Genomic DNA, 17,716 nt, shown 5'->3' on the forward strand with positions numbered 1-17,716 from the left:
TATGTGATTTTAGCAGTTTTTTTGATTTTTTAAGAAAAAATCCAGATCCAAAAACAAGACACGAAAACAAAACACGGAGGTGAGGTTTTGGCAAAACCAATCCAGATCCAAAACCAGGGGAGATCCATATCCAAAACCAAAAGACGGGGGTCGGTGCTGCACATCTCTAATTATAATTATTATTATTATTATTATTATTATTAATATCATTATTAACAAAACAAGAAACAGTGACTAACAGTACATTACAGGACATGGACAAGGTTTATAAACATTGCTGCAGCAGCTGTCATAGTACCAAAATTAGCAGCAGGGAGGCAGAACACAAGGGTTTGGTGCTGTTTTGGGCAGTGGGAGGAAATGATGGTATACGTGAGAGAATATAAAGCACATGAGGGAAGAGGGACATGCTTGTGAGTGACACACACACACACACACTCATTTGTGCTTTATATATTGTGGTGAGAGGGATTGTCTCTCACCTGAATTGCCCACATTCTGGAGGAATCAGCCCCCTCTAAGGAAGGCTGGAATGAAACCTGTGCGTACTGCATTAGCAGTGGAGGTGTAGAATTACAGGTTTTCACATTTACACAGACCCAGCTGGAATAATCACTGGAGCAAAGGAATGGTTTAAAACTTTCACACACCTGATGCTCCTTGCTCCTGATGCCAGACAAACTGGCCAGGCGACAGGTCAGGGGTGGTGGTTAGCATTAGGGCGCCAGGACCTTGTAGGTCCACAGACATTAGCACAAGGAATGCTGGGACATTTACTTTTATGTTATTTATGTAAACCTGGATGAAACGTCACTTGGTGGATGTATAAAAATATATCACTAACGGTAATCCCAATAGTATATAAATTATAAAACTTGTGACTAAATCCAGACAAGGAGCGCTATATCAGCAATTTATTATAAGAGCATAAAAAGACAAGGAATAAATAAAAATATAAATCACACACAATACAAAGTAAAATACATATAAGCTGGTTCCGATTTTGTTTTGCAAAGGTCAAAATAGATACACCCCTGCAGAAGGTGTATCTGGTAACCTATATTCAGTGTAACACTATTTCGATATGGTTCCACAATAAACATCAGCCTCCAGATACATAATAGATACAGATCACCAGTTGTATCAATCCTCCTTTTGCACACATATATATGCAGGTGGAAATCCTTAAAACCTGAACTGTTAGGGTGCCTTGATAATCGAGTTTTGGAAACACTGCCCAATGCAATACAGTTGTTAGTTAGTGAATAGGGTGGGTTTTATTGCATTGTAGGTATTGTTCCAAAATATATCAGTGATGTAATCCCAGCCTTCTCTACTCTGTATCAATTTGTTTTAGGAAACCTGCAATAGAAAATCACGCTAAGGGGTATATTTACTAAAGTGCGGAATTTTAGAAGTGGTTGTTGCCCATAGCAACCAATCATTTATCTAGCACCTTCTAGAAGATAATAGTAGGAAACTGATTGGTTGCTATGGGCAATAACTAGACTTCTATAAACCTGCACTTTAGTAAATACACTCCTAAGAATCAACTGTGCATGTTGCTGCCATTCTTTTTTTATAAAAATGGCATTATTATTATTATTATTATTATTATTAAGGCTATGTTTCCTTTAAATGTGTTGTCGCTGTCACAGAAGATGACAAATTTCACGGTAGCTCTTCTCCAGGCCTCTTGTCAGAACAGGGAGGGGAAATAAACTCCTTGGCACAGGGAACAAACATTCAATCCATTTTATTGATTAGTAACACTGGCTGATACTAGCACCTGGTAATCAGAATGGATGCATTAGCACATTAAGGCGGCTATTTACGCCATTGGTGATTAACATATTATTAAGCAGGCTACTCAGTAGTTAAAATTACATGTTAATGAACTGCTGTGTATTTCAACACTCTGCAATTATTGCAATTTGTGGACTGTTTACAGCGATGCTGCCAATTTGAAACGAATATATAAAATAATTCTGTTCCAAACTCTATTTAGCACGTGGTTTTGGTTTTTTTACATGTTTCTGACATTTCTAGGAAATATTCCTGTATGAATGTAATCATTGGATTTTGAAGGCAATAATGAAGATATGTATTGCATTTTTTATAAGCTATACAAAATGTTAGGCCTGATGCGGAGTTGAACATACATCTGTTTATGCATATCTTAAGTGTTTTTGATACATGGGTTTTCATAATGTTTTAGGGTTAGGCTTAGGTACTTGGTGGAGGGTTAGGTTTAGGATGCAGAAGGTGAAGGGTTAGGCACTAGGGGGAGTTTAGGGTGAAGATTAGTGTTAAAATAACAAAAAAATGTGTTGACCTTTTCTGTGTCGACCACTTGTGTGTTGACCTTTTGACCCTATCGATCAGTTGACTCTGATCACTTAGTCCATGTCCACCTTTTAACGTTTGACCCTGTTGACCTACTGACTATCTATACACCGTTAATCTTTTTTATACCACACCCGCTCATGCTACGGAACTGAGAGTATACAAGTATGGGTGATGCAGTCGTACGCAGTTGAGTCTCCACTTACTACTGAAGAGGTGTAACTGGGCTGTAATGTGGTGGTCTCACGTAGGCAAAGTTCAGTGATGGTGTGTCGAATTGAATATCATTTGCACTGAGTATAGGCTGGTGCAAATGATGATGAGGAAGAGTAAACCAAGTGTACAGAAAGGGGGTGAACGCACCACAACACGTATACAACTCTACATTTATTTCCATGTACACAATGCAGGAACATATATGGCTGATTTGTGTTCAACTCGGCATCAGGCTGTAATGTATAATATTAGAAAGGATGTATTGTACGGATATGGTCTGTATTTTATCTTAAATGATTGTTAACAGTGGCGGGCTGGGCCAGGGGGCAGAGTGCCATATGCCCCCCGGGCCGGTAGACTTTTGCCTCAGTGAGGGCCGGTATCATATGACTGACGGCCGGGTGACAGGCAGAAAGTGCTCTCAGTCGCTCCGACTATAGCAGCATCAGCGCGGCTGGGCAGCATTCTCTGCCTGTTACCGGGCTGTCTGTCACCCTATGTAGCTTGTGGCTGCACACTGAGCAGCACTCCTTCCGAGGCCGCTCCGCTGCAGGGGCTGTGCACCTACCTCTGTGTCCTCTGTCCCTTCCCTCGGGCTCCTTCCTCTCCCCGGCTAAGGCCCCGCCCCCTCATCGGAAGGTCCCGCCCCCTCCTACCCTGATTGACTATATTAATCCTTCACCTCCTGTCCCTGCTGAAGACCCCGCCCCCTCACCACGAGTCTCCGCCCCTTCACTGGTCTATCCTGTCTGTGTGATCTCTTCCTGTACCCTGGAGCTCCGCAGGGACCAGAGACAGAGCAGCCTTCCAGGCAGGTAAGTGCCAGTGGAGGTGTACATGATTAAATGACATTTGAGAGGGAAGGGGGGTGTTGGAATACTTATGCAATGGGGGGCTGTAGTTATTTTTATCTTTGGGGGATCGGGTGTTTTAATACTGTCGGTGCTGGGGGTGATTTAATAATGTGTGTGAATGTGGGGGGGGGGGGTATTATTATTGTGTGTGAGGGCTACTGTATATTCATAATACCTGTGTTATATGTGGGTCACTGATGATTTCTGCATAATCTGGTTATTACTGCGTTGTCTGGCAGCCATTACAACGCTCCCTGATCAGGTGGTCACTGAGAACCTCTCTGCATTATATGGCAGTCACTGTGACGCTCCCTGATCTGATGGTCCCTGCGAACCTCTCTGCATTATATGGCAGTCACTGCGATATTCCCTGATCTGATGGTCCCTGCGAACCTCTCTGCATTATATGGTAGTCACTGCGACACTCCCTGATCTGATGGTCCCTACGAACCTCTCTGTATTATATGGCAGTCACTGCGATGCTCCCTAATCTGGCTGTCACTGCAAACCTCTCTACATTATTTAAAGCACACCCACATTAGGCACACCTTACTTACAGAGGCTATTATCATGTGTCTTTTCTCCATTGCAATGCGCTGGTGGAGAAATCGGGCACTTACTTGTGTCTACCCCCCAGGCCAAAAGTTGCCAGCCAGCCCCTGATTGTTAATGTTTGAACCTAATTTTAAAGTCTGTTCATCTCCTATACATAGTGAATTGAAGCAATATTCATGACAATGTAGGTTTCCATAGCTGGATTATCAATTACACAACCTACTGTAGGCTCCTGCCTTAGGCCCAGTGTTCACTAAGGGGCTTGAATGACGTTAACCCATCTTTATGTTTTGTTTTTATAACAAATCCAGGTCTAAGTTTATCAAGTTAGTAGAATCACCAAATTACTTTGTAGAAGCAGCCATTTTGTGTGAACTAACAATGAGAATTCAACCTGTCAATTCACTAGGAGTCACTGATATCACTGAGAAAAGATGGTACATGGGCAAAAGATAGCAACAACTCTGGCACAGCGACAGAGTCCTTGTTGTCTCTTAGGGGTCTATTTACTAAGCCAATCGGCTCCTAACTGTCATGTCACAGACTGTGTTTGAAAAATAATAGCTGGAGCTGATTGGCTGGTACCTTATCTCCGTTACCTTTATCTCCTAACAAAGCCTAGTATATAGACCCCTTTTGGTGGTGCCATCCTTTCAAAAGATCGGGCTGCTGGCAACATATCATACTTACCTACTCTCCCGAAATGGTCGGGAGCCTCCCGAAAATCGGGTTGCACTCCCGACCATCCGGAAGACTAGGTAAGTCTCCCGGAACCAGTCGTAGCAGCCCGCATCCCTTAGTATGCAGTCCGGGGGATCAGATGACGCGATTTGCGTTATCGAAGCCTGCCAACTGCTGTACAGTGCCTGTATTACGGGCGCTGCACAGCGGGGGGCGGGGCCACGTTGACGTAATTGAGCTGCCACGCCCCCCGCTCCGCCCACCTGCTGTGTACAGAGAGTCGACCAGGCTGTCCCCTCCCGGAAGGGACAGCCTAAAGGTAGGCAAGTATGCAACATATATGGGGTTGGGGAGCTGCAGAGCACAGTGTAAGTATATTCTGGGTGCAGGGTCTGTGGTATGGGGTGCCACTTGACCCATGGGTCTTATACCCATTATACATATGTGACTGGACACCGTGTAATTTGATACCTGGATTCAGTTGAGGAAAACTGATCAATGAAATAGCTTGCCCACTGCCTTGATTGCAATCAAGAGAACTGGCTTAAGGCCCCCATGCATCAGTGACGGATCGGCGCGATGCGGTGATCCAGAGATGCCGGGTCAGCGGATCGGTGAAATCCAACATGTTGAATTTAACAGATGTGCCGATCACGATCAAAAAAATGATCGTGATTGGCAAATTGGTGAAATTTAACATGTAGAATTTCACCGATCTAGTGACGGATCATGGAACATCGATGTCCACTTGTAGGCATTTTCGACCAGCGGATCGGCGTATCCGATCGTAGGATCTCAGCGATCCGTCTCTGATGTATGGGGGCCTTTGCTATTCACCGGTTTCTTAACGGCTAATGATAACAGAAGAATTTGACTAAATACAGCTGTGAGTATGACATACATTTTGCACACATACAGTATGCACAAGTTGTAGGGACTGCTGAACTTTTCTGATTTGATCCCGTTTACAAGTTTACTGTATATGTTAAATGATACACAGTGCACTGCTAAACAGTAAAATACAAGTGCATGAAAAATACAAGCAATGTTGGAAATTGCCATCCCTGGAACCACACTGAGGGCTTTATTCAGAGGCGGCCGTACGGTCTACGACCGCACGGCCTACTGGATGTTTGTCTAGTGCGCATGCGCACGAGGGAGCCGGCTCCTTCGTGCGCATGCGTGAGACCCGCCATGACCGACAGCGCCGGTCGTAGCGGGTCTCTTTCCAAAGGGGGTGAGCTGTCGATGTTGATTGACAGCTCGCCCCGTTTGGAAGGCGGGCCAGGGGGGGTGGCAGCCCAAACGGAGGCGTTCCCATGGGAACGCCTGCCGTTTGGGGGAGGCCCCACTGACATCACTAGTGATGTCAGTGGAGAGCTTCCGGCTCTGACAGAGCCAGAAGCTCTCCGGGGCTTACGCCAAGTGAGACCCTACCCTAGGGTCTCGTCGTAAGCCCCGATGGTCGCGATGGTCAATGACCATCGCGACCATCACCCTAGCGGTCGTTAGAGCTGTGGGTGTTAACCCACAGCCTTACGACCAAAACAGAGGCGGCCGGTCAGGATGCAAGCGGCCGCCCAGTTTCTGAGCGACCACTTGCATCCTCCGACCGCCTCTGAATAAAGCCCTGAGTACTGAGAGCTCAACTTCACACAACTACTTCTAAAATATTGGATTTGTCTTACAACCTTTTAACAATAATAATTGGATGAAGATGCTTTTGAAGTTTTGGACTTTGGGCCTGATTCAGCAAGGAACGCACGCTAGCAGAGGCACGCACCCGTCCGCTGCGAGAATATGCTAATCAATGCATACGCAGAGACCGTAGCACAAGATGCAGACGCCCAGACCCATACTTAGCCGCCCATCTCCCTTTACTCACAGCCTGATCAGCAGGCAAGATAGCGTAAACTTCGGTAACATCGAGAACCATCAGACCCATACGCACAATTGTGGTTGACCTGATCTGCCGCAGGATTTTGGCTGCTTCCTGTGTACAGCTTACGGTATGGCTGCGTAATCCACCGCACTGCTTCCTATAACGGCGTTATAATGCCTGCGTTCGCCTGGCCACCCCCCTGTCATCACCCACAAACGACACTTCCTGTCAATCAATATCGGATTGGTCTGTGTACACACTGCGTGTAGCCTGCGTACCATAACCCGATCGCTCTGGCTAGGTTGCGCAATCGCCATGCGATGCATATGCAGTGCAAAAATATCGGCCAAGTGCATGCTACTCTTATTTGCGTTCCTTGCTGAATCAGGCCCTTTGTCGCTGAACATTTGAGGGTCTGATTTTCTAGGGATTTCTATAGCTGTGATGAAAAAGACTATAACAGTTTTCTTAAGTGAGCTTTGTGATCCAGCTTTCTTCCATCCATGAAATTGCCTGCAACCTGTATCTGATCTTACTCTGTATGTTCATGCAGCATAACTGTGCTGTATTCTATGTGTAATAGGGTCTGATGCAGAGCTGTTAGTAAACCCATTTTGCAGATGGATCTGTGATTTTTCGCATTGTGTTTGCTCTATAACTGTGTGCATGCATTTATTGGCGAGTCACAGTCACTCCCATCTCTGTCACATATCGACGTGTGGCTCAAGGGGCATAACTGGGTGGCAATTGGGTGTTCACATGTAGGCTAAGTTTAGTGAGGCCATGTAGATGCAACTGAACACTATGCAAGGTTGTAAAACAGATCTCAGACAGGTCTCTTGAACCAAGGACAGGACTGATACAAATTTGTACTGATGATTACAGCTATTTTATCAAAAGTATGTGCAGTATGGGGCAGTGTGGACAGATAGATGTATACAATTCAGTATATGGGCGAATTCCCCTATTCAGCTTGGTGCACATAATGGGTCTGATTCTGAGTCACATAGAAAGTGGCTACAGTTGTGGGCAGCCTCAGTAGTCTGGTTAATTACCTTGGGCGGGATGTACTAAGCATTGCATCAGCGATGCAGGACATCCCGCTTGTCTTTAGGAACACACCACAGTATGTACCTAGAATATCGCAAAGGACAGCTCTCCCAATAAGAGCTGTCCTTTGCGTTGGCTCCGGATAGAGTCCTTCTGCGCGTACCGCGTGGGTTACGGGAAGGATCCGATCATATCCCTTCCAAGGGGGAGCATCCCGATAAGAAGCCCATAGTATTCTATTGGGTAACACCACCTGAAGGTGGCGTTACCCACTAGGTCGAAGCTTTGTACATATGAGGAATGCGGTAAAGCCCCCGAAAATTGCATTATTGCTGGTTTTACCGCATTTACCCATTTAGTACATCTCAACCCTTATGCTAACGCTAGATCCATGCAGCAAAATTGGTTGTCTGGTTCATCTGTAGATGGAAATGCCACCCATTGATTTTATGCCAGACACCGCAGCCGTCATCATTTGTATCTGCACATTGTACCAGCCACATGCTAGGTCCAAGAGATCCATCAGTAACGGGATGTAGTTAAAATACCGACACGTGGCATCCCGGCTGAAGATATCTCGGCACGGGAATGTCACTCTCCGGCTACAAGACTGGTGCCGGAATACCGAAAGCAGGTGACATACTGACGCCAGAATCCCGACAGCCAGGATGACGAACGTAAGTATAGCGGGGCTGGTTAGGTATTAGCCTGGGGGGAGGGTTAAGTTTAGGCACCAAGGGGGGAGGAATAGGTTTAGACACTTTGTGCGATCACATTGTCACCTCCCAGCTCCCGCCTCAAAATGCCCTATTTCACAGAAAGATAGATCCAGCCAAGTTCCGTCCGACTCACAATAGGACAGACATATGCAAAGATGCGTAAATTCTGTGCTGTATACAAAAGCTAACGGTTTGTGCCTGTACACACTGAATCTGTTATGTGTCAGAATCAAACTCATAGTGAGTGTAACTGTGACTGGCTTGCTTGATATACAGTATATGTAATGGGAAGTGTGGCTGTACTCATCTTTCAATAAAGGACAGTATACAAGGCCATCTTAAAGTATGGGCTCACTGGGCAGCTGTCGAGGGCCTTGTGATTCTAGGGGCTTTCGATCAGGGGCGGGCTGGGCCTGGGGTCATCTACATGGAGTGTGCTGCCACTTGCTCCATGCATAGGACAGCTGACTGAGAGGCAGACAGAGAAAGGTACTCCACGGGTGATCTGACAATCACACAGCATTATCTACCTGCCTCCCAGCCTGCAGCCACATAACCAGATTAAGGGGGTTGGGCCCCCGTGCCTCCCTCTCTCAGGAGTCCCTCATACATTGATCACAGCTGTCGTAGAGCAGGAACTTCACTGCGAGCTGGAGAAGAGGGAGGTGGAGTCCATAATCTTCACTTTACATCATGTTTTTTTATGTTTAAACATTAACATTGTTTAAAATACAAATAAATCTAAAGGTTTAATTTTATTGACCATGTAAGTTTTTATTCCCATGAATGGGTGAACAGTGGACCCAGTGCATTGCTTTGCCCAGGGCCTACAATGCTGTTAAGACGGGCCTGGCACTATATAGAGTAGCAAGATCAGAGTAAGGATGCCATCTCCTGGGATGCACGGTTGCACTTTGTCATGCAACAGCCCAGTAGTAGTACACCAGTCTAGGGTCTTGCCACAAGTACCGCAGCTAGTTTAATTAGCAGCACAAAAATAAACAAAACATAAAAGTAAATCCTAGCCTGTCCGACTCTAACTAAACAAAATTATTCCCTCTCTTAGAGTGGAAGGACATAAAGTCCCTTTCAGAAAACAAAACAAAAGTCTTTAGTACAGTACTTACATTCAGTAATCGCAGTGTTTCACAAAGGCCTCTGACCTGTTCCCAAGGCAGTGAAAGACTGACTACAGAGACTTACACACCCTTTCTCAGCTTCTAACAGGTTGTCTGGCATTCAAAGCTACTAATCAACTTATGTCTACTAGACAGAAGCTAAATATCTGGAGTATAAAAATCTCCCCTTAACAACCTTTCCAGTGTTTTTTGGGCCTATTCATCACTTTCAAACAGGTGAAAATTAACATTTTCACATACTTTTGTAAAAAGTAAGTGTCATGGCCATTTATCAAGTTACGAAAAAGCATTTTTTTTTGGAACTTAATGGTGTTACTGAACGCCATCCTAAGATGGCATTCAGCCCCCGATAATCTTTACAGGTTGTTCTTTACATTCCAGTAGCAGCAGAGGGATCTATAATGATCCCTCCCTGCTGTGTCTGCACTGTAGAGCCCCGGAACTGAGAGCTCTGGGGCACTGCAGACATGTGGCCACACTCAGCGGCTGAAGAAGACAGAAGAGACAAGACACAGGTGACATGGAGCAGGGGGGGTCATCGAACGCCCACAGGGGGCACCGGCCACCCGTGAAGGGAGAGGGGGACCGGATTGGACACCCGCGGGGGGTGCCATCGAACATCCGTGAGGGGCATTGGAGACCCGTGGAGGAGGCTTCAGGGGAGAGGGGGGGCCGGATTGGAACCCACGGGTGGGGCTCGATCGGAAACCAGCGATGCGGGGTGGGAGGGAGGCCGGATCGGACATCGGAGGCGCTGCAGGGAGGAGGAGGTGAGACACAGCTGAGTGATAGAGAGTGAGGGAGGGGGGGAGAGATGCAGCAGTGAGGAAATCCATATGGATACCTCAGTGGTAAGGGGGAAAAGTATAAATTTTTCAAATAGCTGACTCCGCAAAAAGAGCAGATTTTCGGAAGTGATACTTTTGTTAGGGAGCCATGATGAATGACTTGAAAATATTTTTTAAAATCGCAGCTATTTTAAAAAATAATTATCACTAGTGATAATTATGTCATGATGAATAGGCCCCTTTGTCACAATAGTCTTGTGTATGCTCAGGGTGGACATAATAATGGGATCATATATTTATAGGAATTGTGCTGCTCTACGTCCATCTAAACTATTCTGCTAAAACGTTTAAGGACTGACCAGAATTAAATTGGCCCTGACCCCTGGAGAATATATTCAAATGTTAGCAGCTATGCTGTTATCTATCTGAGGGGTTATGAGTAATGTAGGAAATATAGCCTTACCATTCTGATCCCAATTTTCTTTCCACGTATATACAAACAATGAAAATTATTCATATGGATATCTATAAACACTGTTCTTTCATAAGCAGAGCCGGCCCTAGGCAAAGGCATAATAAGCAAATGCCTAGGGGCAACTGGAATGCCTAGAGGCATTCCAGGGCTCTGCCGCAGTTACCCCCCCCCACTGGCGCTGCATGCCCCTCCCCCCTGCCTTGCTGCCGCTGCCTTGTGGAATACCGTGCTGGGATCAAGTGGCTGATCCCAGCATCGGCACAGCAGGAGGAGATGTGTCCCCTGTGGGGCACATCAGCGTCCGGCGCTGGGACGTAGTATGTATTCCCAGCACCGGTCAATCATCGGGCGTGGCGGCCAGGACTTGGCTTCGGGTGTGGGCCTACTGTAGTCCTTCACCCGGTAGCCTTAGTACAGTGTCGGCCGCGGCGGGTGTTTGGCTCTGGCCGTGAGCCAAACCCGGCTCGCGGGCCAGCATCCAATAGGAGGCAGACACAACGAGCCAATCGTGTCATAGCCCCGCCCACTCGCGGTGTCTTGTATCAGATGCCGCTGAGCGGGAAAAGGCAATATAGCGGCGGAGAGGGAGGAGTGAAGACCTCCCGAAGAGAGCATTGCGGCAAGAGTTCCGGCGGACACGGAAGAGGCCAGAAGATGCTGTGATCAAGAAGGAAGACAGGCGGCGCCGGCTGGAAGAAGCAAAGAAGACGCGGTGCCACTGGCCTGGACGGGCCAGCGGCCGAAGAATGCGGCTAAGGACCGGAGAGGACTGCGGGGGTGGAAAGTAAAAGAGCCAATGAAGCTCCCCCCCGCAGCCTCTTCCAACGGAGCAGGTAGGCCTTCCATGAGGCCTGCCATATATCCCCTCCCTAGACCACCAGGGTTGTCGGGCACTAGGCTTGTGGGGGCACTGTCAGGCAATAGGCCCGTGGGCATATAGGCGGGCGCAAGGCCCGGGCTACATAAGGGGCATTAGGCCCTAGAGGGAGTTATTGCCCTATTAGGTGTAAGTGACATGGGTACTAGGCCCAGATTACTATTGAATAAAGTGGGCGGGCACTACACCTGTGGCCAAAAGGAGGGCCACTTGTTTTAGGGGGCACCAGTCAAAATTTTGCCTAGGTCACTAAATGGGCTAGGGCCGGCTCTGTTCATAAGTAAATAAGTATGACCGATTTAGGGTGTCATAATATATGGAATTATTCCAAAGTTGTCTGTTGTGATACTGGTTACAAATAACTATGTTTTGGGTATTGTGCTACAAATCTAGTTAACATTCAATAAAGCTCAGGTTTCACATTCCAAATCTACATACCATTTTACTTACATGGAAAAATTGCCGAGTGTACATTGACATTAATGTATCTGGTGTCCAGCATCTGGGTGAAATATAGCCAAAGAAAATGTATGTGAAGTTAATGTAGGCAGGGAAGCAAAAGGCCGTCCTATCAGATGAAACATCTATGCATTAATACTGTGCGCATCATTCTATCCTGTGGGACTAGTGCAGAACGGAGGTTGTGCAGTCTAGTGGCTTATCCATCATCACAATGGACTCTATCTATAGAGAAACATTTTCATTTCCTTTATAATATTATTGCTCCCCAGGCACAAGATTCATTGCAATATTTGAGAAATCTTCTCATTTTAGGGATATGGTTTGTGACACCCGCAAACTAAAGCGGACTGTGTATCAAGCATATATTAGCGGTAAAAAGGAGCAAATATCTGCGGTTTAGATCTTCGTTTTGTTCATAATAATGGCACTAATTGAAAAATGAATTAAAAAAAAAAAAGCTTTTGAGGGTTCAAAAACCGTTTAATCATATAAACTACTGCAGTTCAAGCTGTTGTTTTTAAAAAAAAATATAGAATATGCTGTTTAAATGCGACAGTTGATACTACAGTAATTCCACTTACCTACAAGAAACAAATTCCAAATTCCTGTCATCAGTAGATGGTGGAAAGTAGGAGACAGGATTAGTGTTCCTGTGCAGAATTATTGGCAGGATAGGTCTCCTAGACAGCTGCACTTATCCAGGAAGCAAATGATCAAAATGACAAATTTTGGGGCTGTTCTTGCTTGATATAATTTAAGTATTAATAAATGTGCGAAACCTTTACTATCTCATTAAACATCACTATGTGCATCATAGTTGGTATAAGTAATTATGTATTTTTGTTGTTGTTATTATTATTAGCATTTATATTAACATAATATGCAGCATCGCCTGTTGAGGGGATCATCATACAAACAAATACCTGAAACAAAAGATAAATATGGTCCTGGTTAAGGGGGAGATGTATCAAGCCTTCGACAGAGATAAAGTGGAGACATTTCCCATAGCAACCAATCCGCTTGTCATTTATCTAGCACAGTCTATGAAATGACTGTAAGCTGATTGGTTGCTTTGGACAACTTCTCTACTTTATCTCTCCCCATCACATCTCCCCTTAAATGAGCTTACAATCTATGTGGTGTGGGGAACACATGACATGTAAGGAATAACTTTGTAGTTGGTTCCTGTGTATGGCTAGTGCCAGGCAGAAGCATTATCAGCCTCCAGTAATAAAGCAGAATATACACTTATTTGCAGAACTTATCTTAGGTGATTACGCCCTGTGCATGCTCTAGAATCAAGTGTTAGTATGCAATACTGGTACAGAGTTGTACACATTTCAGTAGCATCTCTACTTACAACTGTAGCTGGGCTGTAATAGAGCTTTCCCACGTACACAATGCCCATGACATTGCATTTCTTCTCACAGGTCTGGGTGTCTACAGACCTCTATGCTGTATCACAGCTCTATGTATGTGCCTCTTGTCTGGTATATGAATGTATTTGACAAAATGACATTAAGGAGATTAGAAACAAATATAACGCATGTGCTTGGCATATCTCCAAAATGTAGAATACACTATTTGTTTTCCTATTTCAGGGACATTTTAAAACAAAACTGTATTGCTGGCAGGGGCGAATCAAGAGAGGGGATGCCCATGTGCAATCTACACTCCGTGCCCCCTCCCCCCTCTCTCTCCCTTGCAGATTTCTACAGTACAGTAGACACTGGCACTTGTTAGAGTCTACTGCGCAATTGCTCATCCTCCGATCTCCAGGAAGATGGCGCCTGCATTATTTTCCCGTGATTTATTTTGTGTGCACGGGCAGATCTCCGGAAACATGGCGCTTGCACCATGTTCCCAGTGATCATCTTTGGAGCAGACGGAGAGATAAGTATTATGCATGGAAGCAGCTAGATCCCCTTCCGTAGATTGACCATGACGTCATCAGCCAGTGTCCAACGTCATTCCCTACCATCCAAGTGGGCATAGAGGGGGAATATAACCATGTGGCGAGCATAGCGAGCCACCGTGCCTGAAGCGTGATGAGGAAGCGAGCCTGCGAGGGGTTAATTTACTTTTTTTGGTGGACTGTGTGGGCAGGAAACCTACACTTCTGCCCTCAGTGCACGTCACTTCCAGGTACAGAATCTTAAGTGGAAATAGTCTCTACCTATTATGCATGGGTGCGGGGTGGGCCCCCTTGTAATTTTTAACTAATGATATGAAAGCTTATTAGATTAATCACTTAAGTAAACACAGTGGGCCTATGGGCAAAGAGTACTTTGGGTGCATACACATGCGGACACTGTTCACATACACAGATTTGCTTCTTTCTGCAAACTACACCTGCTTGTGCCTGGATAGTTGGGACGGAGTCATTCTAACATAGGTCAAGTATAGTAAAGTCATGTTTGCGCAATTGCAAATACATGCAGAATGACAACCAGGCGCATGTACTTCTAAGAAAGGTGACTTGTTTGTGGGAGGTCAGAGGCAGGTCCTAATGATGATGATGGTCACATGCACTAGCAAACAGCTTATAATTGACTGTTTGCAAAAACTCCTTTGATGTTAAGTTTTTCTTTTTCGCTTGAGTGTACAGTATATTATGACTTTGTTTGCGTGTTTAAGTAATATTTTGTTCTGCAGAGTTGTTTCTCTGCTGTATTATAAATTTATAATTGTTTTTTTTTTGTTTAATTGATGCTCAAGGGCAAATACATTTGCCCATAATATGTATAGTATAAATAAAGTAACATGAGCACAAATGGGACGTAAGTATTTGTGACATGTACAAATGGAAAAAGTGGTGCTGTTGATCTAATAAAATATTTGCCTTCACTACTAAATGTACCAGAATTTGATGGCTTGCCTTAGTCAACACTACAGTTGTCCTTTGCACCAGTTTCCATAAATGTGTATTATGCAGCAATTTAATACTGTATTGAAACACATACAACAATGCATTTATGTTTTTTTTTAGATGTGTAAATAAATCCAAAAGTGCTGAGGATGACTTTGTAAATGATGTATATTGTAACCACCAAGAAATTCCTACAACCAGGCAAAACTGCACTCTCTCCTGCCCTGGTGAATGTGTGATGTCTAACTGGGGCCAGTGGAGTCAATGCCCAAAGGTAATACATTTATTCCTATATGAGTCTTAAGAAACTATGTTTAAAATATATAACAATTAGACAACATCATGATGCTGTAAAAAATGATTTGTGATATCACATATAAGATTAACATTAAGAAGATGGAATTGTTAAATAATACTGATTGTTTTACTGAAATAAGGTCTCTCAATTCCCAGGGGTGAAATTTATATGACAAAAGTGCTACATTCATCTTGGCTTCACCTTAAACTCTTTGTTGGACAAACTTTTTGAAGGAGCTGGTTGTGCTACCTTTTTTCTCTAAAAATTGCAGAACGAACTCATGAGTTTGCATTTACTACAAACACAGCATCGATTTACTGATTATTATTTTGTCCAGTTCATTGATACCTGGTCTAATTCACAGGGGTGAAGGGGATGTGACTGCTTCAGTACCTGACACCTTTTGAAGGCCAAAGTCTGTCCAATTTCCTTATATCATACTATTATTTTCTGCTTTTTGATTTTGTAAGCTGCCCTTTGATGTTCTTTGCCATTATATTGTCCTGTCTATTAATTAAGACAAGTGACCAGGCTAGCATGCTCTTTACCTGTAGAAGATGCCTTTCCCTAATGGTACTAGTGTAGTCAGTTACTCCCATGTGCTGCACATGGACCGGAGGTGTTCATTGTTAATGAAGGCATGGAATCAGAACACTGACTGGTTAAGGTAAGCATAAGCAGGACAGTCACATATGTGGGAAGAAGGTCAGAGTTAGGCTAGGTTGGCAACAGGTCCCACAGCAAGAGAGGACAGCCATTAGGCAAGGAGCAAGTCATGCAAATGTCATATAAAGCAGAGGCAGAATAATACAATAGGGGTACCAATGTGTTGATGAGTACCAAGCAATTGCATGTTTCTGAGGATGTGTATTTCACATTGAAGGCAATGACAGTGAACAGTGTATATCCAAGACAGCAAGATATTAGATATATACTGTTCTTTACATAAATCCACATTTTGCACATACTAATAATACAAATAAACAGTGGCTGTGTGATGTCACAATATATAGCTCTGACTATATGAATGCATAAAATTAATTAAAAATAATATTTTCTGCATACAGATTAAACATATATTTGTATAGAATCACTTTAGTAGTGTAGCTCCATCCTCATTAATATTCAACCCATTCCTGAAATTAAATTGCACTGATGTTATACACCTGACACTGCCGGAAATTCTCAGTCTCTTTTCTTTGCAACCAATTTGGATTCTGATTGTATAAAACCAGAATCTTGTTTGTCAAAAGCCGCCTCAATTTTTTTTTTGCATTTTCTTTTATTGAGAAATTTCCATAAACTACATGGACACATTCATGAAGAGGCCATAAGAGACACAGATGTCTTTTCAGTGCATCCTCCCCCTGCCAGAGAGGAACGGCTCCATTAACATAAACAGGAGAATATATTCCTGGGAAAGGTATTGAATATGGATAAAAATGGAGATTGATGGCTTATTTGTACTGCAGAGGGCTGTCACCTTTATATTACATTTCTATTGTTCTAGGCACTATGCCCTAAGCAAGACCTAAAGGATAGATACATGTAGCAGCTGCAGCAGTGTTGTCAGGATGCACCATTTGCTGAAACTCTAGGGGTAATACTGGCGTGTGCCACAATAAACCAGAATAAACCTGCAAGGGTAGGGCACTCGTTAGGGATTGGTAACTGTCCAGTGGTCATGTCCCTTGTTGTGTAGGACCAAGTGTTTGGTGTGGCACATTTAGTAGTCTATTTAGGTCAGAGTAATTTAGATATTTTGCTTGTTTATTAATCAGAGACTATTTTTTTTCCTGTTTTGACTAACAAGTTCGGTGACAGGCGCTTTTGCATTTTACTGTCATTTTCATTCCTTATTGATCTAGTATCACAACATGTGTAGTCGGCGTCTGGGATGCCGACGGTCTAAATACCCATGCTTAAATCCCGACAAGTCGGGATCCCGGCACCAGTATCCCAACCGTCAGCATCCCGAAAGTAAGTATCGGGGTGTTAAGGGGAGGTTAGGGTTAGGTTGCGGGGTTAGGGTTAGGCACTAGGGGGAGCATTAGGTTTAGGTACCAGGGAGGGAGTGTTAGGATTAGGGTGCGGGGAGGGGGAGGTTAGGTTTAGGCACTAGAGGTGGAGGTTAGGTTTAGGTACCGGAGAGAGAGTGGTAGGATTAGAGTGCGGGGAGGGGGTGGTTAGGTTAGGCACTAGGGGGGAGGTTAGGTTTAGGCACCGGTGAGGGGGTGTTAGGTTTGGGGTGCAGGGAGGGGGAGGTTAAGCTTAGGCACTGGGGAAGTTAAGGTTAGGCAGCGTGGAGGGAGGGTTAGCGTTAGGGTAGGGATTGTCGGGATTCTGGCTGTCGGGATGCCGCTGTCGGTATTCTGACCAGCGGCATCGCAACAGCCGGGATTTATTACCCAAGCCCTGGACACAATGCTGTTTATACAATTTGCCTTTTATTTAATTCATGAATACCCCTTTTACACCTATGTCCCGGGTCTTACCCAAAATGTC

At 44.6% G+C, this 17,716-nt stretch overlaps 1 protein-coding gene across 1 annotated transcript in view; it reads left to right on the top strand.

The window, feature by feature from the left end:
• THSD7B (thrombospondin type 1 domain containing 7B) overlaps nt 1–17,716 on the top strand; it is a 651,631-nt gene that overhangs the window by 545,911 nt on the left and 88,004 nt on the right. Inside the window, exon 17 of the mRNA XM_088474863.1 lies at nt 15,034–15,187. Coding sequence (XP_088330989.1) covers nt 15,034–15,187 — 154 coding nt within the window. The remainder of the gene's footprint in view (nt 1–15,033; nt 15,188–17,716) is intronic.

The sequence above is a fragment of the Taudactylus pleione genome, unplaced genomic scaffold, assembly GCF_031769625.1.
Source record: "Taudactylus pleione unplaced genomic scaffold, aTauple2 ptg000156l, whole genome shotgun sequence".
In the NCBI taxonomy this organism is placed as follows: Eukaryota; Metazoa; Chordata; class Amphibia; order Anura; family Myobatrachidae; genus Taudactylus; species Taudactylus pleione.